The 22,652-nt window shown below is 48.6% G+C and overlaps 1 protein-coding gene across 1 annotated transcript in view; it reads right to left on the minus strand.

Moving 5' to 3' along the window:
* The window catches only part of LOC127566648 (uncharacterized), a 105,267-nt gene that overhangs the window by 16,210 nt on the left and 66,405 nt on the right, over positions 1–22,652 (minus strand). The window contains exons 22-26 of the mRNA XM_052009164.1: positions 21,844–22,315; positions 20,937–21,023; positions 20,614–20,781; positions 20,380–20,449; positions 17,993–18,070 (exon numbers count right to left, since the gene is read on the minus strand). Of these exons, the coding sequence (XP_051865124.1) occupies positions 17,993–18,070; positions 20,380–20,449; positions 20,614–20,781; positions 20,937–21,023; positions 21,844–22,315 (875 nt within the window). The remainder of the gene's footprint in view (positions 1–17,992; positions 18,071–20,379; positions 20,450–20,613; positions 20,782–20,936; positions 21,024–21,843; positions 22,316–22,652) is intronic.

The raw sequence follows: 22,652 nt of genomic DNA on the forward strand, positions 1-22,652 counted from the left end.
TGTCCCCACCATTCCTCGTTCACAAACTAACTCCACCAAACCACGCCCCAGCAGAACTGTAACCTAATGGTTCTCCAACTGGTCCAGGGGTCAGGCTGGAAAATCAGCTCTGGGTCAGCAGAGGGTGCAGATACATTTCAACTCTTCTCCAGCAGCTAAACTGAGCACATTTGATCATTATCTTATTGTTGAGTGGGATCTTGCCCAGCACAATCGGCTGCCACATTCTCTGCAGTGTAACAGGAACAAATGCATTTAATATAAAATTAAAAATGGAAAACCCTGGAAACACAGTAGATCGGGCTGTAACTGTGGAAAGAGAAATGGAGGGAGACCCAGTATCAGAACTGGGACTGTCCCAGATGCTGTCTGACCTGAGTTTTTCCAGCATTTTCTCTTTATTTTCGATGTCCTGCAACGACTTTTTCTTTTAAACTTTCCTCCACAAATATTAATTGCAAAATGTTTGGGTCATCCTGAGATAATCAACAGATTTGCGTAAATGCCACTCCCACCCATTCATTAGTTCTCACTTGAACCCAACGCAGGCACCATGCACTCCAGACAGGAAAAGCTCAAAGCATCCGTTCCTCCCACCATCATTCTGTTGCACCTGTTCCTGGGGCCACTATCTCTCCGCGGAGGAACAGTGAGCAGAGAGCGATAAAATGTGCCACATTCCTGCAGCTCTGGCGGGCTGTTACCCTGGTAATGCAGGAAATGGCTCACCAAAAATAACTGAAAACGGAAATAACAACCTCAACATCACATGTTCCGAGTTTCACTGTGACAAAGATGAACACTGAATATTCCGCCATTTTGCAAATGTAAAACTAAAATTCCAGTGGTTGCATTTACCCTGCCCCTCAGTGCATTCAATAAATCATCTTGTCGTTCCAGCTTCAAAGAACATCCAGCAGTGCGATATCTACAGAAGCAGATCTAAGATCAAGAAACATTGCTGGAAATGACTCGTCTGCTCCCAATGTTCATTGGGGGATATTTAAAAAAAAACATACAATGAATACAGTGGTGAACCCATGAAGTTTCCTTCTTGGTCCATCTAAAATTAAAATTGCTGGCAAAATATTTTTAAAACAAAGAACTAAATTGGCCTAATAAACTCCTGCACTGTTGTCCTGTAACAAAAGAAACAATTCCACAAAGAACTCAGTCAGTCAAGAAGCATCTGCTGAGGCAAAAGGCGCAATTCAATATTTCAGGTCAAAACATATCAGCACAAAGGGAAAAATTTGTCAGAGGCAAATTTTTCTCCCCCACCCTACAGACAGTTGTGGGTGCGTGAAACACACTGCTGGAAGAGGTGATGGAGGCAGATACATTAGGGACATTTAAGAGACTCTTAGATAGCCACATGAATGACAGAAAAATGGAGGGCTGTGGGAGGGAAGGGTGAGATAGATCTTAGAGCAGGATAAAATGTCGGCACAACATTGTGGGCCGAAGGGCCTGTACTGCACTGTAACGTTCTATGTTCTATGTTCTGCGGCTGTGCCCTCAGATCCTAGACTCTCCCAGCAATGGAAACATCCTCTCCACGTCCACCCTATCCAGGCTTTTCATTATTCGGTAGGTATAAATAAGATCCCACCCCCCTCCACCATCCCTCTGAACTCCATCGAGTTCAGGCCCACAGCCATCAAACGCTCCTCACATGTTAAGCCTTTCATTCCTGGCATGATTCTGGTGAACCTTGTAAGCAAAAGTTATAATGAGCACATTTCCAGGAATAACATACAACTTGGCGGCAGGATAATTTCGTGGAAAAAGTTGTGGTTTCTTTACTGACCAATTAACTATCACGAAATGAGTACTTCTACATGTCCATTTCCAAGGACACAAACCATTCCAAGGTAAATGTAATCAAAAAGAACTAAAAATCCAAGACACACTCAGCAGGTAAAGAACATGTGAGGAGAGAGGAACAAAGTTAATGTTTCAGGTCCAAGACCCTCTGTCAGAATGGCTTCAAACAATTTCTGATTTTATTTCAGATCTCCAGCATCTTGAGTTGTTCTTTGACTTCCACCGACAGGTTTCAGTCAGGGGGAATTTTCAAACACAACTGGAAACTAATGCTGCAACCACCAAACAGCTCAATTATTACTCATAGAAGACAGCATGGAAACAGGCCCTTCAGCCCAACGCATCCATGCTGTATTATTCTATGACCCAACCCCGGCAAATGCCTCTTAAATGTTGTAATTGTACCCGCCTCGACCACTTCCTCTGGCAGCTCATTCCAGGTATTCACTGTGCTCCGTGTAAACAAGTTACCTTTCAGGTCTCTTAAACCTCTTCCCTTTCCTTGTATCTGTGCCCTCTAGTTTTGAACTCCACAATGCTGGGGAAAAGACTCTGACCATTCATTGTACATGTCCTACCCTAGCCTGACTATCCAAAATGCATCACCTCACACGAATCCAAGTTGAAATCCATTTGCTATTTTTCAGCTCGTCTCCCTTTCTGACCAAGATCTCTGAAATTCATTGTAATCTGCTTCACTATCAACGACCTCCAATTTAGTATCATCAACAAACTTGCTTATCGTGCTATGTTCATTCAGATCCAAATCAATTACATGCATAATGAACAAGTGATCCCAACGCTAACCCGAGGCACCCCACATCACAGGCCTGCAATCGGAGAATCCACCTTCAACCATCACCCTCTGCTTCCCACCATCGACCCAATTCTGAATCCACCTCGCTCGCTCCCCCTGAACCCCATGCAACATAACATGCCAGATCAGCCTGCCACCCCGGACCTTGTCAAAGGCCTTACTGAAGTCCATGTATACAACATCCATCACCCTATCTTCATTTATCCCCTCAGTTACCCGTTCGAAAAACTCCAAAAGGTTCGTCGGACACCACTTCCCACGCACAAAACCATGCTGACTATTCCTGATCAGGCCTTGACGATCCTTGTGATGGTAGATACTATAGCTCAAAATTCCCTCCAGAAATTTCTCTACAACTGAAGTCAGGCTCACTGGCCCGGAGTTCCCTGGCCTTTCCTTGCTACATTTCTTGAACAATGGAACAACATTAGCCAGCCTCCAGTCTTCTGGAAATTCGCCAGTGGCTAACGACGAAGCAAATGTCTACAAGGGCCTCCACGATTTCTCCCTGGCCTCCCATAAGGTCCAGCAGTGCACTTGGTCAGGCCATGGGGGTTTCCCACCTTCATGCGCTTCAAGACCTCTCAAAGTGAAGGGTCGGATGGGAATTCACTCTCTCCCCAGAGCTGCAGTAATAGCTTCCAAAGAAATGCCAGCCCCAAACATCCAAGACCAAGAAATGTTTGCGCAACAGCTTATCAGCCCAGGCAGCCTGTTTCCTGGGGCCCACCCTCTCTGGGTCAGAAACTGTCTGATAACACGGGGCCCATCCTTCCTGGGACGCAGTCTGACCTGCCACTCACCCACCTCAACAACGTCACACGTTCCCCGTGTCTGTCACAGGGTGGTGTAGTCAGTGATTTTCCTCCACCCAATGTCCAACCGCCTGAGACTTCTGCTCCATTGCGAAAGCAGGAACATCTAGTCCCAGCTGTAGAATTACAGACCTGGACTGAAGCCCGTACACTGCCAGTTCCATATTCTCCGAGGTACCTCCTCTGGATTATAAGGGATATACAGACTCCGCCGTGACTTTCTCCTGGCCGCATTTTGCTGCGGGGTTCCTGCCATTTCCAGCAACTAGAACCTAAGGACCTGGGCCAGGGTTCAGGCTGGGAAACCAGGCGGTACTGGTCATCGGAGGGCACAGATACACCTCACTCTGCCTGCAGCAGCTGAACTGAGCTATTTGATCATTTTCCTATTGCTGAGTGGGATCGTGCCACGCTCCATTCGCTGACACGTTTCCTGCAATGCAGCAGCAGCAAAATTCACTTAATATAAAACTAAAAAGAGGCGGCTGGAAACTCGGTACATCGGGCTGCACCTGTGGAAGGAGAAACGGTGGAAGAACCAGTCTGCTCCCAAAGTTCATTGGGGGATAATTAAAAATCACACAATGAATTCAGAGGTGAAATCCATGAAGTTTCCTCCTTGGTCCATCTAACATTATAGTTGCTGTCGATATATTTTAAAACAAAGATCCAAATTGTCCTAATTAGTTCCAGCACGGTTGCCCTCTAACATAAACCGATTCCCCAAAGAAGTCAGTGAGTCAAGCACTCAATCTGCGGTGGCGAAAGGTGCAATTCAATATTTCAGGTCAAAATTCTGTTGTTTTTTCAAAACAGCACAAAGGGACGAAGAAATATCGCTGATATAAAGCAGTGGTGCTGTGGGGCAGAGGCGGGAAGATCATTGGTGGAACCGGATGGGCAGGGAATGGGCAGGTGGTACCAGGTAGGGGGGGGGGATGGGGTGGGAAAGGTGAACAAAGGTAGAAGAAAGCGGGGTGAACAGGTGAGTGAGAGCGGGAAGAGAACACCGGGTGTGGGAGACCTGAAACTGGAAATGTCAATTTCCCTTTTCATTACCTCCCCTGCCTGGTTCCATCTCCCCATCATCCCCTCCCCACTGGGCTCCACCCATCACCTACCAGCCTCCAGCCCACTCCCTCATACTGCTCTGTGCTGGTAAACCTTCCTCTTCCCTCTCAGTCCGGATGCAGGGCCATGACCTAACTCGTCAACTTACACCCTTTGCCTCCACAGATGCTCCTTGACCTGCTGAATTTTATCAGCGCTTTTTTTAATGCTGTGGATTTTCTCTCAGCAGTGGCAGCACAGTGGCAGAGAGGTACGAGGGAGAAGCGACGGGATTCCTCAACACTGAGCCCATACCAAGGTAACATTTAGGCACAGGTATCTGTGAGCAACATTCACACAAGTGTCAGATGATGACCACCTCCAAGAAGGGACAAACCACCAACAGTCAATGGCACTGCCATCAAAAAGCTGTCCACCATCAACATCCAGGGGTCAGCATTGAAGAGAAACTAAAGCAGACATATTGATATTGCAAGACAACAGGTCGAGTGATGGGCATCCTGCAGTGAAGAATTCACCTCCAAATGCAACAAACCTTTCCCATCGTCCACCAGGACAAAAGCCAGGAACCTGATGTGAGGAATTCCACTTGGGTGCAGCTCCCAATTGCAACATATGCCAAGGACAAGGCAGCCCACTTGACTGGCAGCCCATCAATCAATCGAATAAACAGGTGACGTTTGGGTTACCTGACAGTAACTATCTGAGATCAATGCTTGACCTCAGATGCTTACAATCTATGTTCATCATCTGTATGCAGGGACTGAAAGTACTGTGGATAGATTTGCTGACATCAGAAAGAAATATGGTTTAATGTTTTCTGAGGAGGACACAAAGAACCTGCAAGGGATAACAGACAAGTTCAGTGAGAAGTCAAGACATGGACAGTTGGAACATACTGTGGGAAAATGTGAGGTTATCGGCTTTGGAAAAGAAAAAGTCTCCACATGCTGTGAGAGTATAATGTTGCAGTGTAAAGTCACCCAGGATCACTGTGACTGAAAGACAAAGCTGGCATGCGTGTTCAACAAGTAATTAGGAAGGTTCATATAACATTGGTCAATACTACAGGGATGTGGAGTATGAAAGAAATGTTTTGATACAACACTACAGAGATGACAATGGCATGAGGTGCATGGAAAGTCACCACCTGCAATTTCTCTCCAGGTCACTCACCATGCAGACATTTTGCTGTTCCTTCTGCAGTTTTGGATCAGAGTATTGAACCCCCTACCGACAGGTTTCAGTGAGGGGGAATTTTCAAACATAATTGACAGCCACGTGAATGACAGAAAAATGGAGGGCTATGTGGGAGGGAGGGAGTGAGGGAGGGAAGGGTCAGATCGATCTTAGAGCAGGATAATATGTCGGCACAACAAAGTGGGCTGAAAGGCCTGTACAATGCTCCAATGTTCTATGTTCTATATTTTGAGATTTTGCCCTCATATCCTAGACTCTCCCACTAATGGAAACATCCTCTGCACATCTACTCTATCCAGGCTTTTCAGTAATCCGTAACTTTAAATAAGATGCCCCCTCCGCCATCCTTCTGAACTTCATCGAGTTCAGGCCCACAACCATCAAACTAAAAATCCAAGACACACTCAGCAGGTAAAGAACATCTGAGGAGAGAGGAACAAAGTTTATGTTTCAGATCCAAGACCCTCTTTCAGAATGGCTTCAAAACATTTCTGATTTTATTCCAGATCTCCAGCATCTTGAGTTGTTCTTTGACTTCCACCGACAGGTTTCAGTGAGGGGGAATTTTCAAACATAATTAGAATACTGAACCCCAGGTACGTAACTAACGTTTCAAACACCAAACATCTTATTTATTAGTCATAAAATAATATAGCACGGAAACAGGCCCTTCAGCCCAACGCATCCATGCTGTATTATTCTATGACCTACCCCATCCAATGCCTCTTAAATGTTGTAATTGTACCCGCCTTGAGCACTTCCTCTGGCAGCTCATTCCAGGTACTCACTGTGCTCCGTGTAAAGAAGTTCCCTTTCAGGTCTCTTAAATCTCTCCCCTATTATCTTATATCTGTGCCCTCTAGTTTTGAACTCCCCAATCCTGGGGAAGAGACTCTGATCATTCATCGTAAAAGTCCTACCCTGGTTTGACTATCCAAAATGCATCACCTCGCACTAATCCAAGTTGAAATCCATTTTCCATTCATCAGCTCATCTCCCTTACTGACCAAGATCTATTTGAAATTTATCGTAATCTGCTTCACTATCAATAACCCCTAATTTATCATCAACAAACGTGCTTATTGTGCCATGTACGTTCATATCCACATCATTTACATAAATAACGAAGACGACGTCCCAACGCTAACCCGAGGCACCCCACATCACAGGCCTCCAGTCGGAGAATCCACCTTCAACCATCACCCTCTGCTTCCCTTCATCGAGCCAATTCTGAATCCACCTCACTATCTCCCCCGAACCCCATGCGACCTCACCTTCCAGATCAGCCTGCCACCCGGGACCTTGTCAAAGGCCTTACTGAAGTCCATATATACAACATCCATCGCCCTATCTTCATCTATCACCTTCGTTACCTCTTCGAAAAACTTCAAAAGATTCATCAGACATGACTTCCCACGCACAAAACCATGCTGACTGTTCCTGATCAGGCCTTGACCATCATTGTAATATTAGATCTATTCGGTCAAAATTCCCTTCAGTAATTTCCCCACAACTGAAGTCAGTCTCACTTGCCTGAGTCCTTCCTACTTCCCTTGAACGATGGATCAACATTAGCCACCTTCTAGTCTTCTAGAACTTCTCCAGTGGCCAACGACGAAGCAAATATGTCCAGAATGGACTCCACGGTTTCTTTCCTGGCCTCCCATAAGGTCCGGGTGCACTTGGTCAGGCTCTGGGATTTTCTCACCTTAATGCTCTTCAAGGCCTCTCATAATGAAGGGTAGGATGGGAATTCACTCTCCCCCCATAGCAACACTGATAGCTTCCAAAGAAACTTCAGCCCCAAACATCCGAGCCCAAACACCTCATCAACCCGGGCAGCCTGATCCGCGGGGCCCATCATCTCTCAGTCAGAAACTGTCTGATAACCCGTATGGTGGTGCAGTCAGTGATTTCCCCACAATCAATGTCCAACCGCCTGAGACTTCTGCTTCACTGCGAAAGGAGGAACATCCAGTCCCAGCTGCAGACTTGCAGACCTGGACTGAAGCTCGTGTACTGCCAGTTCCATATTCTCAAAGGCCCCGCCCCAGGATTATAACTCTCACACAGACTACCACAGGACTCTTTGCTGCCAGCAATTTGCGGCGGGGTTCCTTCCATTTGCAGTTCACACACTAAGGCGTAACCTGAACCTAATGATCCTCCACCTGGGGTCAGGGTTCAGGCTGGAAAACCAGGATGTGGGTTATCGGACGGCACGGATACACTTGCACTTGTCTCCGGCAGCTAAACTGAGCTATTTGATCATTTTCTTATTGCTGAGTGGAATCGTGCCAAGAGCAACTGCCTGACATGTTTCCTGCAATGTAGCAGGAACAAAATGCATTTCATATAAAATTAGGAACAGAAACCGCTGGTAACTCGGTACATCGGGCTGCATCTGTGGAAAGAGAAATGCTAGAAGGACCAGTCTCAGAACTGGGACTGTCCAAGATGCTGTCTGACCTGCTGAGCCTTTCCAGCATTTTCTCCTTTTACTTGAAATTTCCTGAAACCACTATTTTCTTTTCATGCACTAATATAAACTGATTGCAAAATGTTTGGGACATACTGAAATTATCGACAGATTTGCGTGAATGCCATCCCCATGCCCCCTCCTTCGTTAGTTTCCAGTTCATTCCAGCACAGGCGTCATGTATTCCACACAGCAAATGCTCAAAGCGTCCTTTCCTCCCACTGTCATTCTGTTGCACATGTTCCTGAGGCCACTATCTCTCCGCTGTGAGGCAGTGATTACAGAACCATGAAAATGTGTAGCACCCCTTGCAGGCTGTTACCCTGGTAATGTGGGTGTGGCTCACCGGAAGTAACTGAAAAAGGCAGTAACGAACCCAGGATCACATGCTGCGAGTTTCATCATGATAGTTAACGCATTCAATTCAGCCATTTTATAACGGTGAAACTCAACTTCCAATGACTGCTTTTCCCCTGCCTCACGGTGCATTCAATAAATCCGCTGGTAGCCCCAGCTAACAAAAACAAATACCTGAAAGAACTCTGAGTCGAGAAGCAGAGGGGTGGGGGGAGGTGGATGTCAATATCTCAGGTCAAACCCAATGTCGGGACAAAGGGAAGAAGAAAGATGGCGGATATATAGCAGTTGGGTGGTGGGACAGAGGCTGGAAGATGATGGGTGGAACCGGATGGGCAGGGAATTGGCAGGTGGGACAGGTGGGTGAAGGAGGGGGTGGGGAAGGGGAGCGAAGCTGGAAGGAAACTGGGAACCCGCGGTGAAGCGGGAGGCGGGATCACGTGTCCCGGTGACTCTGCTCCCTCCCCCCCCCCACACCCGCTGCCCGACCCGCCGGCCGCCTCCTCCGGCTCAGCTCCCCGCCCCACCCCCGCTGCCCGACCCGCCGGCCGCCTCCTCCGGCTCAGCTCCCCGCCCCACACCCGCCGCCCGACCCGCCGGCCGCCTCCTCCGGCTCAGCTCCCCGCCCCACACCCGCTGCCCGACCCGCCGGCCGCCTCCTCCGGCTCAGCTCCCCGCCCCACACCCGCCGGCGCTTCAGCCGTCGGTGGGGAAACCGGTTCACAAACGGCCCCCGACCCCGGAGGGAAACGGGAAGAAATAAAAAAGCGGCACCTTCGCTCTGAGGTTTGTCCGGGAGTTCGGGGCGGCAGCGGGAGGCGGGGTCTGCGGGGGGAACGCCCCCCTCGGCGGGTCCGCCTCCGCTATTGGGTGTAACCGGTGACTGACGTCCCCTCGCACCAATGGGACCGGGATTGGCCCGACCCGCTTCCGCCGACAGTGGGCGGGTCAGGTGGCGGTTGGCGGGCGCGCGCTCGGCCGTTCAACCGTCTCCGCGCGAGCCGGGCAGCGCGGGGGTGACGTCAGGGCAGCGGGAGGGGAGGGGGAGCCCGTGTGTGTGACGTCACACGTGTGCGGGGACACCCTGCCGTGTGACGTCACCTGTGTGCGAGGAGCCACGACGAACTGATCCCACAAAGCCCGAACACTGTCAGTTCCGGGTCCCCAAAGTCTCCATCCCGGGATTATTCCCCAGGCACAAACTCTGCCAGGAATCTTTGCTGCCGGGAAGCTGCCGCAGTGTCCCCGCCGTTCCTGGTTCTCCAACTACAGCCACCAAACCACATACCCGGCGGAACTGTAACCTAATGATCCACATACTGCACCGGGGCTCAGGCTGGAAAATCAGCTCTGGGTCAGCAGAGGGCGCAGGTACATCTCAACCCGTCTCCAGCAGCCTAACTGAGCACATTTGATCATTGTCTTATTGTTGAGTGGGATACTGCCAAGCACAGTGGGCTGCCACTTTCTCTGGTGTTCAACAGGAACAGATGCATTTAATATGAAATTATAAACTGAAAACGCTGGAAACTTGGCAGATAGGGCTGGATCTGTGGAATGGAATGGTTGGATTCCCAGTATCACAACTGGGACAGTCCAAATTGCTGTCTGACCAGCTGAGCGTTTCTAGCATTTTCTATTTTAACTGTCCTGCAACTGCAGTTTTTAAAAAATATTTTCATGCACAACTATTAATTGCAAAGTCAGAGCATTTGCGCAAATGCCATCCCTACTCCCCACCTGTTCATTGGTTCTCACTTCTTTCCAACGGAGGCATCGTGCATTCCATGCGGGAAAAGCTCGAAGCATCATTTCTTCCCAGCGTCATTCTGCTGCAATTGCTCCTGAGGCCACTGTCTCTCCGCTGAGGGGTAATGAGCAGAGGGCGATGTTCACACAATATCACAAGACAAGTGGGCAGAAGTAGGCCAGTCGGCCCATCGAGTCTGCTCCAAATAAAAGAAAGGGGAAAAGAAAAAAAGGAACTGAGAAATGGGGAAGTCTGCTCCATGAGCTGAAGGAAAAATACTATTCCTTTCTAGCCTCAATTTCCGGCCTGATCCCCATATCCCTTCATACCCTGACTAATAAGATACCTATCTACCTCCTCCTTAAGCACCCCCAATGATCGGGCCTCCACTGCTGTACGTGGCAAAGAATTCCATAACATCTCTACCCTCTGGCTAAAGAAATATCTCCTCATCTGTTTTAAACCTATACCCTCTAATTCTAAGATTGTGCCCTCTGGTCCTGGACTCACCCACCAAGGGAAACGGCTTGGCCACATCTACTCTGTCCAGTCCTTTCATATTCTAAATGTTTCTATGAGGTCCCCTCTCAGTCTTCTGTACTCCAGTGAGTACAGTCCAAGAGCCGACAAACGCTCATCGTATGTAAGCACTTTCATTCCGGGAATCATCCTCGTAAATTTCCTCTCAACCTTCTGACATCAGCACATCCTTCCTAAGATTATGGGGCCAAGAACTACACACAGTATTCCAAATGAGGCCTCACTAGTGCCCCAAAGAGCCTCGACAACACTTCCTTACTTTTATACACGAAACCTCTTGAAATGAATGTCAACATAGCATTCACTTCCCTTACCCCCAATCCGACCTGGCGGTTGACCTATAGAGTGTCCTGCATGAGTGTCCCCAAGTCCCTTTGCACTTCTGTACGTTGAATTTTCTCCCCATCTAGATAATAATCTGCCCGTTTATTTCTGATTCCAAAGTGTACAACTGCACATTTCTCAACATTGAATCTCATCTGCCATTTCCTTGCCCATTCTCCTAAACTAAGTCTCTGCAACTTTCCTGTTTCTTCAATTCTCCCTACTTCTCCACCTACTTGGTGTCATCTGCAAACTTCGCACTAAACCATTTACTCCATCATCCAAATCGTTCATGTACAAGGTAAAAAGAAATGGCACCAACACCGACCCCTGCGGGACACCACTGGTAACCGGTAGCCAACCAGAACAGGATCTCTTTATTCCCACCTTCTGCTTTCTGTCTAATGCTCCACCCATTCTGTTATCCCGCCTGTAATTCCATGACCTCTCATCTTATTAATCAGTCTCTTGTGCGGCACCTTGTCGAAAGCCTTTTGAAAGTCTAAATACACAACATCTACAGCCTCTCCCTTGTCCACCCTACCTGAGATTTCCTCTAAAAACTCCAATAGCTTGGACAGGCAGGTTCTTCCTTTCAACAGACCATGCTGGCTTGGACCTATCTTGCCTTGCACCTATAGGTGTTCCATAACTTCGTCCTTGAGGATCGATTCCAATAACATCTCACCACCGATGTCAGACTAATAGGTCTGTAATTTCCTTTACACTGCCTCCCACCTTTCTTATACAGCGGAACTACATTTGCGACCCTCCAGTCCTCCGGAACCATGCCGGATTCTATCGATTCCTGGAAAATTATCACCAATGCCTCCACAATCTCTAAAGCCACCTCCTTCAGACCCAGGGATTCACCTCATCTGGTCCGGGAGACTTATCAGTCTTTAGCCCATTTAGTTTTCCTAGCAACTTCTCTCTGGTAATCTTAACTGAACTCAGTTCCCTCAGTTCCATTTCTCGAGACCCCTGACTATCCGGTATATTGCTGATGTCCTCCACAGTGAAGACAGATGCAAATTACTCATTTAGATCCTCTGCCATATCTTTATCATCCATTATAAGCTCGCCCGCACCGTTATCGATTGGTCCTATATCTACCCGTGCCTTTTTTACTCCTTATATATTTTTCGAAAATCTTAGTATCCTTTCCAATGTTATCAGCCAACTTCCTTTCATAATTCATCTTTTCTTTCTTAATGACCTTCTTAGTTGCTTTCTGCAGGTTTTTAAAAAGCCTGTTTTCCCACCAATTGTTGCTTCCTTGTATGCCCTCCCTTTTGCTCTTATTTTAGCTTTAACCACTCTCGTTATCCACATTTATGGCTTTTTCCCCATTCGAAGCCTTCTTTTCCCTCGGAATCTCTATCCTGCATTTTCCTTATTTCTTGCAGAAATTTCTTCCATTTCTCCTCCGCCGTCCCTCCAGCAAGCTTACTCTTCCAATCAATTTGGGCTAGCTTCTCTCTCATACCATTGTAATTTCCTTTGTTCCACTGAAATATCGATACACCAGTTATCAGCTTCTCCTTCTCACATTTGAAACTGAACTCGCTCATATTACGATCACTAGTTCCTAATGGTTCTTTTACCTTTAGTTCCCTAATCATCTCCAGTTCGTTACACAGCACCCAATCCAAAACAGCCGATCCCCTGGTGGGCTCATCAACAAGTTGCTCCAAAAAGCCGTCCCGGAGACATTCCACAAACTCTCTCCTGAGATCCACCGCCTTGCTGCCTTTCCCAGTCCACCTTCATGTTAAAATCCCCCGTAATTATCTTAACCTTGTCACTCTGGCACGTTTTTTCTATTTCTAACAGCAACTGATGGTCCACTTCTTGACTGCTATTACGGGGCCTAAATATAACCGCTACTATTGTCTTATTACCCTTGCTATTCCTTAGTTCCACCCATAAGGATTTCACCTGTTATGACCCAATGTCTTTGCTTTCTATAGATTTTATATCATTACTAACCATCATGGCCACACCACCCCCTCTGCCTACCCGCCTATCCTTCCTATACGCTGTGTACTCCTGGACATTCAGTTCCCAATCACATCCGTCATAAAGCCATGACTCGGTGATTGCCACAACGTCGTATTTATTAATCTGTAGTTGTGACACCAGGTCATCTACTTTATTCCTAATGTTACGTGCATTTAAATATAGTACGTTTAGTCCAGTATCTGCTATTGATTTTGTTTTACTTCTATTGTTCAGCAAATTATCCTGACTTCTTACCTGCCTGTCCATCGTGTCATCCTCACTGCCCACTGTCTTGGATTTAGTTGTAGAAACCTCCTCCTCCACCCTAACATCCTGGTTTCCATCCCCCTTCCAGATTAGCTTAAAGGCTCTCCAACAGCTAAATTAAACATTCCCGCCCGGATATTGGACGCTTTGGAGTTTAGGTGTAACCCATCCTTGGTGAATACATCATGCCGCCCTCAAAAAATGTCCCAATGATCCAGAAATTTGAAGCCCTGTCCCATGCACCAGTCACTCAGCAACGCATTCATCTGCCAGATCTTTCTATTATTACTACCTTTGACAAGATGCACAGGTAGTAATCCTGAAATTACCACCCTTGAGGTCCTACTTCTCAACTTTCTCCCTATCTCCTTGTAACCTTCCTTCAGGACCTCTTCTCTTTTTCTACCTATGTCATTGGTACCTACAAATACCAGGACTTCTGGCACCAGGGAGGCAACACACCATCCGGGATTCATTGTCGGTTTCGCAGAATCTGTTATCCATTCCCCTCACTACAGAATCCCCAATAACCACTGCATTTCTCTTTCCCCACTGGACCACAGTACCAGGCAAGGTGCCAAGGTCCCGGTTGCTGTGGTCTTCCTCTGTCAGGTCATCCTCCCCAATGGAATCTAGAATGAGATACCGATTTCTGAGAGGGAACTGTTACAGTTACAGAGAAAGTGCAGTGCAGGCTGCTACGAACCAGCAACAAAAGAAACACACCGAGACATGTGTAAGTGTTAAAACTATTTTATTAATAACTACTTATGACAATAAGAAAAATAGAATGTTAGAAGTAAAAATGTTAGATCTTAAATATTAACCCCAAAGCCAAACTCGTAGTGTGTTGCAAGTTCCCAAACTCCAGGTCCAGGAATGGTTCTCAAATTTTAGTTCAGCAAGCCGTAAGGTGAAACGCGAGCAAACGCTTCTGCAAAACCACCGTTGACTGAAGATAAAACGTAGAGAGAAAATACAGATATTACGAAATCCAAATGTTCCACTTGGGAACCCATACGACACATGTGTCCACTCAACAGTGAGTGCTCCACATCTCTGTACTGAAGTATCTGCCACCCCGAGGAGCATTCGAATCATGGCCACCCACACAAATACCTGCTTCCCACTGTAAGTTAAGGACAAAGTGGACTCAGCTGAATTATTCCAAAAATCCAATCGTGGATTGTAGTGACAGTCACAGTTATTGTTTTTCATCCATCGATAGAGATTAGCAGGCTGGTGTCTCTCTCTCTCTTCCCCCAACTAACTCCGACCGTCTGCTCCAAAAACGACATTACATTCTGTTGTCATCATCACGCCACACACACAGACACGCATACACACACACACAACTCTATCTGCAAAGGGACATTCACCAAAAGTAACCTTGTCCGTAACACACCTCTGTTGTGTGAAAAGGTTCTTTCAGTCTTAAAGATGGAGGGGCTCTGGACAGAATCTTTGGATTTTAAAAGACAGAATGAGAACAGATGCACACTCACACACACACGCAGGAGACCGCGAACATGAGTGGAAATCGCAACGAGGATGAGATACACACACACAAACACACAATAAACAAGGCACAGCTTCTCAGGGGATGAACACTTCAATGCCTGAATACCCTGGCCCAAACAAGCATTGGCTCTAAAACTCCCATTGGCTCTAAGACGCACTCAAACCACATGGTAGTACACACTCTTACCGGCGGTCTCTGCAGCGTTGTTTCACTACTGCTGGAGCAGTTGAAAGAGAGAGAACCAGAGCAGTGCAACACTCTTTATAGTACTGGGTGGATCCTGGCCAGGTGATTTAGACAGGCCAATGGTCAGGCAGGTTCAGGAACAGAGGTGCTTCTCCAAAGCCAATCCCCATGCCCACATCTGATGGGTGGGGTGGAGCCACACCTTGATTGACAGTGGTGTCACTTCCAATCCGAGGAGCAATGCTGTCCTCCGACAAGCGGGGTGGGGGGGGGGGGGTGGTGGGGTGGGGTGGCAGTGTGTTACTGTCACGTGACAACCATGTGCTCTCCTACTACAACCTCCCACCTAAAAAGAATTATTTTCAAAAAAAAATTAACAGCGCATACAGTTAGTAATATGTTAATAGTTATCATTCTACACAATTACAGATCAGTAAAGATACATTTTCCCATTTAACATCGGGAAATCATGGCTGATTGCCTTTCATGTGACTAAGTGACATATCACGTGTTCCTACTCCATTTTATCCATTTTCAAACAAAACTAATGCTCTCACATGTTGACCTTCTTGCAATTGGAACTGGTTCAATTTCGTTTCAAGGTTTCTCAAAATATTTTCGTTTACCAGCCCTGCTCTGAGCATTTTTAGTCCGACTTTCCAATTTTCAGTGTCAACATTTACGGCCACAGCTGCAGTCCTTAAGAGGACAGGATTTCCAAACCAAAGGCTTTAAATCTGGCCGGGTTTCTGCAGCTTTTTCAACTTCTGAACAGTGTCCAACAAATGAACTCATTGTTCTCCTGGCAATTTTAAAGTTTCTTTTTCTCGATGTCCAGACACAAATTCAAAACCTAAGGATTCCTTCATTAACTGTCTCACTGCAAACAAAAACAAATGATCTCCTTCATCCCAATCCTCTGGCAATGGGCTAACACAGTCCACAAGCACGTTCGAAAAGGGTTCACCAAAACAGGAACAGGCTTCAAAGGAACCACAAGGGAACTTTGATTAGGTTTTCCTACCAGCTGATCACTTGAGTGTGCTTCTTCTCTTAATTCAGTACTCCCAGGATCTTTAGTCTGCTCCACTATAAATTCTGTTCTGGACAAAGACAAATCCTTAAATTCAGACTCAATACAAGGATTTTGATCCTCCAGTGAAGACAGAAAAGTCTCAGACAAGTCATCATAATTTTCATGCTGTTTCGAGCTGTCTCAGGGAACAACAACAGGCTGCACAGGACTATAGACCTTGACTAATTCTTTATCCTTGGCTCGAACAAAACTCCTTCTCTTCATTGCCAACATCCTCTATCTGCTTCATTTCTAACTCCCTCCTTTTATGTTCCAACTGCATCTTCCTTATTTCTATCTGGGCATTCATCTTCCTTTGCTCTGCCTCAGCCTCAAACGTCATCCGAGTTTGTTCCTGATCAGCCTCTAACTTGTTTACTTTGTTCTAATTCTACCTTTGCTAAATGCACCTGAGCCTCAAAAATCGCTGGTTCACTGCCAGGACACTGTTTTAACACCTCCTCCCTCAAACACCTTCTGCTCCACATAATGGCCAGCTATCAGTCTCTGAATATCTGCCTTTCTCATAAATCGTGTTACTGTCTCAACATGTAGCTCTGCAGCAATTTTCACCAAATCAGGCTTCCTCAGCCCCTGCAATCCCCAGGAGTTGTTTTTGTTTTCAAAAACGTATCCACTTCTGCTGGTTTCCACACAAACAAGGCAATCCAAAAAAAAAATATCCCGAACGACCACAATCAGTCGTCCAATAAGACCCCAATTTGTTCAAACTCACACCTCTAGTACCAGTCTTGAGTTCGAATTCAGACCACCCTCGTCAATGTTTGGATTCGATCCCTGACGACACTCGTTACTCTTGGGAACTATCCCAGACGACACTCGTCAATCTTGGGTTGGATCCCGAACGAGCCCCCAATTTTGTTATGAACCAGCAAGAAAAGAAATACACCGAGACATGTGTAAGTGTTTAAAACTATTTTTACTTACTTTTTATTCTTATATTTACTTACGAAAGTAAGAAAAATAGAAGTAAAAATGTTAGAATGTTAAAAGTAAAAATGTTAGATCTTAAATATTAACCCCAAAACTAAACTCGAAGTGTGTGTATGGCAAATTCCCAATCTCCAAGCCCGGCAATAGTTCTCAAAGTTCAGTTCAGCAAGCTGGAAGGTGAAACGTGAGCAATGGGTTCTGCAAAACCAGCGTTGACTGAAGACAAAACGCAGAGAGAAAATAGAGACATTATGAAATCCAGATGTTCCACTTGGGAACCCATACGACACCTCAGTGTCTACTCAGCAGTGACTACTCCACTGCTTTCTTGCGAAGTATCTGTCGGATCTTCTGCCGGACGGGAGGGGGAGAAGAGAGAATCGCTGTTGTGGGAGTGGTCTGTGATTATAATGGTTGTTTTACCGAGGCAGCAAGAAGTGTAGACAAGAGTCCATGGAGGGGAGGCTGGTTCTCTCTGTCCCACAACAGAAGGCCCTGCCATTTACTGTGTGTGTCCAGCCCTGGTTTAACTTCCCGACATTCATCACTTGGCCCTTGTCCGAGTTACATTCCATCTCTCCCCACAGAGGCTGCCCGATCGCCTGAGTGTTTCCACAACTGCCCGCACCCACTTTTATTTCAGACCAGAACGTTCCCTCTTGTTTCTCCCTCCACGGGCGCGGATCGACCTGATGAGTGGATCCAGCATTTTCTGTTTCCATTTCAGATTCCCAGCGTCTGCACTGACTGTTTCGTTGGCATTTATGGGGGAGGGAGTGGGGGGGGGGGCCGTGTACTCCGCACTTGTAGTAGCTGCTCCGACTGCATCCTGAGCAGGTTTGTCTCCGTGCTTGTTGGGTCCCAGGATGATTGGAAAACACCCTGAGGCACGAACACAGTAAATGCCAGATTTAACACTCAGAACCCCAGTCAGTCACAATGCCAGGCCTCGGACATTTTTGGCCCTTCCACCTCTTCCTATTTCTGTAACCCCCTCCGGCCCCCTACACCCCTCCCAGTCTCTGGAACCCCATCTGCCACCTACGCCCTTTCCTCTCTCTAGAACCCCTCCCGCCCCGACACACCTTCCCGTCTCCGTGACACCCTCCAGAACCTGCACCTTTCCCCGTCTCCGTGACCTCCTCCGGCCCCTGCACCCTTCTCCATCTCTGAGACCACCTCTGGAATTGATGCCCCTTCCTCTGTCTGTAATCCACTCCCGCCCCGATGTGCCTCCCTATCTCCGTGAACCCCTCAAGCCCCAGGAATCACCCTATCCCTATGACGGCGTCCAGCCTCTGCAACCCTCTCTAACTCGGTAAACCCTCCATCTCCAACACCCTCAATGTTTCTGTTACAGCCTCCTTAAGTGCAATAAATCGCCCTATGGCTGTAACGCCCTCAAATTCCGATTACAGTTCCAATCTCTGCAACCCCCTCCCGCAGGAACGTGTCTTCCCCGCCTCCGTGATCCTCAACCCACCTACAACCCTCCCTGATTCTGACACACTCCGGCCAGCACACACGCCCGTCTTCGTGATCCCCTCCCTTCCCATCTACGTGACTCCCGCCGGCCCACACACTCGTCGCCATCTCTGACCCCCATCTCTCCAACACACCTCCCTGACTCTGACACCCTCGGGCCCCCTCAAACCACCCCGTCTGCAACACCCACTTTCTCCCAGTCTGCGTGACTCTCTCCTTCCCCCTGCACACCCAATCTCCGTGATACACTCCCTCCCCGTCTCCGTGACTCCCTTCTGCCCGTCCACCTGTCCCGGTCTCCGTCACTACCTCCCTCGCCAACATCCCCTCCCCATGTCTGTGACCACTCCTGTCCCGACACCACCCCTCCACCCAGGTTCCCCACCCCTCGCCACATATTTCCAAAGCCTTCTCCCACACATTCCCCAACCCATTTATTAATCTTCGCCACAACTCTCCCACCACTTAAGCAGCCGTTCCCCCTTCTACCCGACCACCTCGCCCTCAACATTCTCCCGCCTATTTCCCCACCACCGCCCCCTTGTTTCCCCATCCCCTTTACCGCCACTTCCCTGCACTTTCCCCGCAATTCTCCCGGTGTACCGCTAGTGTCCTGTCGGTGAGGGACGCTGCAGGCTGATGTTACAGTGTACCGCTGGTGTTCTGTCAGTGTGAGGGCTGTGTGTGATGCACTCTGCTGTTCGGGCAGCGTTGGGCGGTCCAGGCTGCTGTTGAAGCAGTGTTACAGCTCCGCAAATACAGGCGCTCTGTGTCACTCTGGCGTCCGGACGCCCGTTTCTCTCAAGACAGACACAAGTCAGACACCAAGACAAGAACTCAGAACTGAACTGACCACGGTTTATTGTGTTCAGTTTGCCGATTATAAATTAAATACTGAGTGACTTTCTGACGTTCGGGTAAAATAAGCTGCTTACAGTTCAGGGCCATTCGCGCACAATGAACAGACCAGCGACACTGAGCGGCAGGTTGAACAATCAGCCCCTTTTATCAGCGTCATTCCGCACCAGAATGTGTTGCCGGATGCTCTCTGTCTTCACTCAAATTAACAGCAGAATGGTTATAAATCACACTTCAGGGCCGTGTCCGAGAAAGCTGCAGGTCTGGGGTTATCTCTTGAGGACATTATCACGGATATATACACAGGCTGATGTATGGAGGGAAAATTCCACCCCAACCCCCTCAACAATGTGGCTAGAAATGTTCCTAACCCGGCGAATCGCCCAACCCCGACCCCCACCCTCCCCCCGACGTCTCACTCTATGTCATTATTGGTGTCCCAGAGTGAGCCCCACCCAGGGCACAGAATACCATCGCTGGAGTCCAACACTGAGCGCCACCCCGGACAGTGAATGTCGTTACTGGTGTCCTCGACTCCGCACAAACCCGGCCACTGAATTCGATCACCCGTGTCCCAGTCTGTCCCGGGACCTTCCTGTCTGTGTAATTCCCCCAGGGCGGCACTGGGGTCTTCCAGCCCCGGATCTCCGTGTCAGCGGTCGGGTCACGTGTCAGCGGGACTCCCCCTGACGTCACAGCGGGAGGGGGAACGCGCTCCGTGGCGGACATTGGGATTTCAACCGGGAGCGCGCGCGTTTAAAGGGGAGGGCGGGAAACCGGCCAAAAAATATTCCCGTCCCGCGGGCGGGGATGTCTGTACATTGGGACGTTCACAGGTCCACCCTCACTCCGGGTCTGGTTCCCTGCAGGGACTTCAGCTGATTCTGTCCATCTGAACTGAACCGATTCTCCCGCAGCCTGAACAAGGTGAAGAATAGAGAGCGAATAAACAGATTACACATCAGTGTCAGTGACTGGGGACTGGGGCTCATGTTTCAACAACACTCACACACAAATGGCACCAGAAACCCCCACCCATCCACTGAGATTTTATCACATTAAACATCAACACAAACACTCACCAGATCCGCTCCAGACTCGGGAGGGTCAGGATGAGGCGGCGGAGAGCGGGGACACATCGGTCTGTGAGGGAGTTTGATCCCAGGTCCAGCCCCGTCAGTGAGCGGTTTGTACTGAGAGCGGAGGCGAGATCCTCGGCACCTGAATCTGTAAGACCGACACCCCACAGCCTGGAGATGAGAGAGAGTGAAGGTGAGGGACACAGAGAGACAGGAGACGGTGCAAATCCCCAGGGTTTATCAGTAACACAATTACTGACCACATTAATGTTCAGGGTCAGACACCCAGTGACAGTAAACACAATCTCTCACAGTCTGGGACTTACTCCAGTCTCTGTATTTTACACTCCGGGTCCCTCAGAGCCGCAGACACCAGTTTCACTCCAGAATCTCCAAGGTCGTTGCTCCCCAGTCTAAACACAGACAGACAGAGTGAGGGACAAACTGATTCACACCCGGGGTCCAGTCAGACTCTGACATAACAGGATATAACTTGGATATTACATGAGACACTTCAGGACGTTAATCACTAATTCCCCCCTCAGTGCCCAGCTCCCGGTCACTCACGGAATGTCAGTAATTTATCCAATAAAGTGCTGTGTAAACTCTCCACCTTCAGTCTCAGTGTGTGTGTGAGAGCGAGCGAGAGAGACTGGGCGGGGGAGGGGGGAGACACCCACACGCAGCTCGTTAGGAGGGGAGAACAAAACTACAACAGAGGGAGGGTGAGGGAGTGTTAGACTTAGGGGGAGGAAGGGTGGCTGCGACAGGGGTGGGGGAGGCACCAGAGCGCTGGGCCGGGTGTGGTGGGAGGGAGGGAGAAGTGATCTGGCCGGGTGTGGGGGGGGGGTGGTTGCGAAGAGAGAGAGGCCGGTCAGTAGATAGGCGAGGGAGGGAGAGTAGCTGGGCAGACAGTGTGGATGGCTGTGAGGGGACGTGCTGGATGCCGGGGGAGTGAGAGTGGACGTGCAGGGGGTAGGAGAGTGGCTAGGTCGTGGATGGCTCGGTGTTTTTGTGGACCCATCAGGGTTGCGGGCCGAAGGAGAGAGGAGGCGGTGGGTGTGAGAGGGCAGAGAGCCACACCGGAGGTGGGGGTAGGGGAGAGAGACCCGCCGAGGAAACAGATGAAGGTGAGAGTTACACCGGGAGGGTGAGGTGGGGGAGGGAGTCACACAGAAACAATACAGATCTGTAAAGTTTAACTATTTAAAATAGAAACATATGAACATTTACACCAAATCTCGGCATTTGTGCAGCCCGGGTCCCAGCCGCTGGAGCCCTTCACACTGAATGTAGCAGCCCCACAGATCGAGGTGTTTTATTGTATCACAGAGCCCAAAAGCATGACACAGGACGGCGCAGTCAATCGGTGTCAACGGCAATCCACTGAATGAAAGTGTTTCCACAGATCCCAGTGCGGCCTGAGCCAGTCCACGGTTCTGAGACTCAAACAGGTAGTGCAGTGTGTTCAGGAGGCTCCTTTTACCAGCTTCACTCCATGTGTTTCCACTCTGACGTTTCAGCTTCTCCTTCACCCAGTCAATCACTCGGCAGATTGTTTGATTGGGAAATGGACCCAGAAACTCCTCCAGCCCCCGAGCTGACGCTGGGGAGGAGAGACCAGCAACAAAACGGAGAAATACCTCGAATCGTCCATCCTTCATGCTGTGGGCTTCAGTGAGGAGTTTCAGGATATCCCTGCGATCTGGAGTCAGAAATTGTGCGAGTGCGGCTACAAACTCTTGGATGGTGAGGTGTGGGAATGTGTACACCACGCTCCGGGCACAATCCTCTCTCTCCAAAAGCTCCATCAGGAACCCGGAGAGGAACTGAGAAGGCTTCAGACTGTATTTGATCAAATCTCCATCTGTAAACACAATCTTCTTCTCGGACACTCCTGTGAAGGCCATCTGACCAATCCTCAGTAACACATCGCGGGGGCTTTCAATCTCACGGCCGTGGTTTTTCAGGATGTTGTAAATATAGTAGGAATAGAGTTGGGTGATGGTCTTGGGAACTCGCTGCGGGTCCCTGTGTCTTTG

Source organism: Pristis pectinata, chromosome 44 (assembly GCF_009764475.1).
Source record: "Pristis pectinata isolate sPriPec2 chromosome 44, sPriPec2.1.pri, whole genome shotgun sequence".
In the NCBI taxonomy this organism is placed as follows: domain Eukaryota; kingdom Metazoa; phylum Chordata; class Chondrichthyes; order Rhinopristiformes; family Pristidae; genus Pristis; species Pristis pectinata.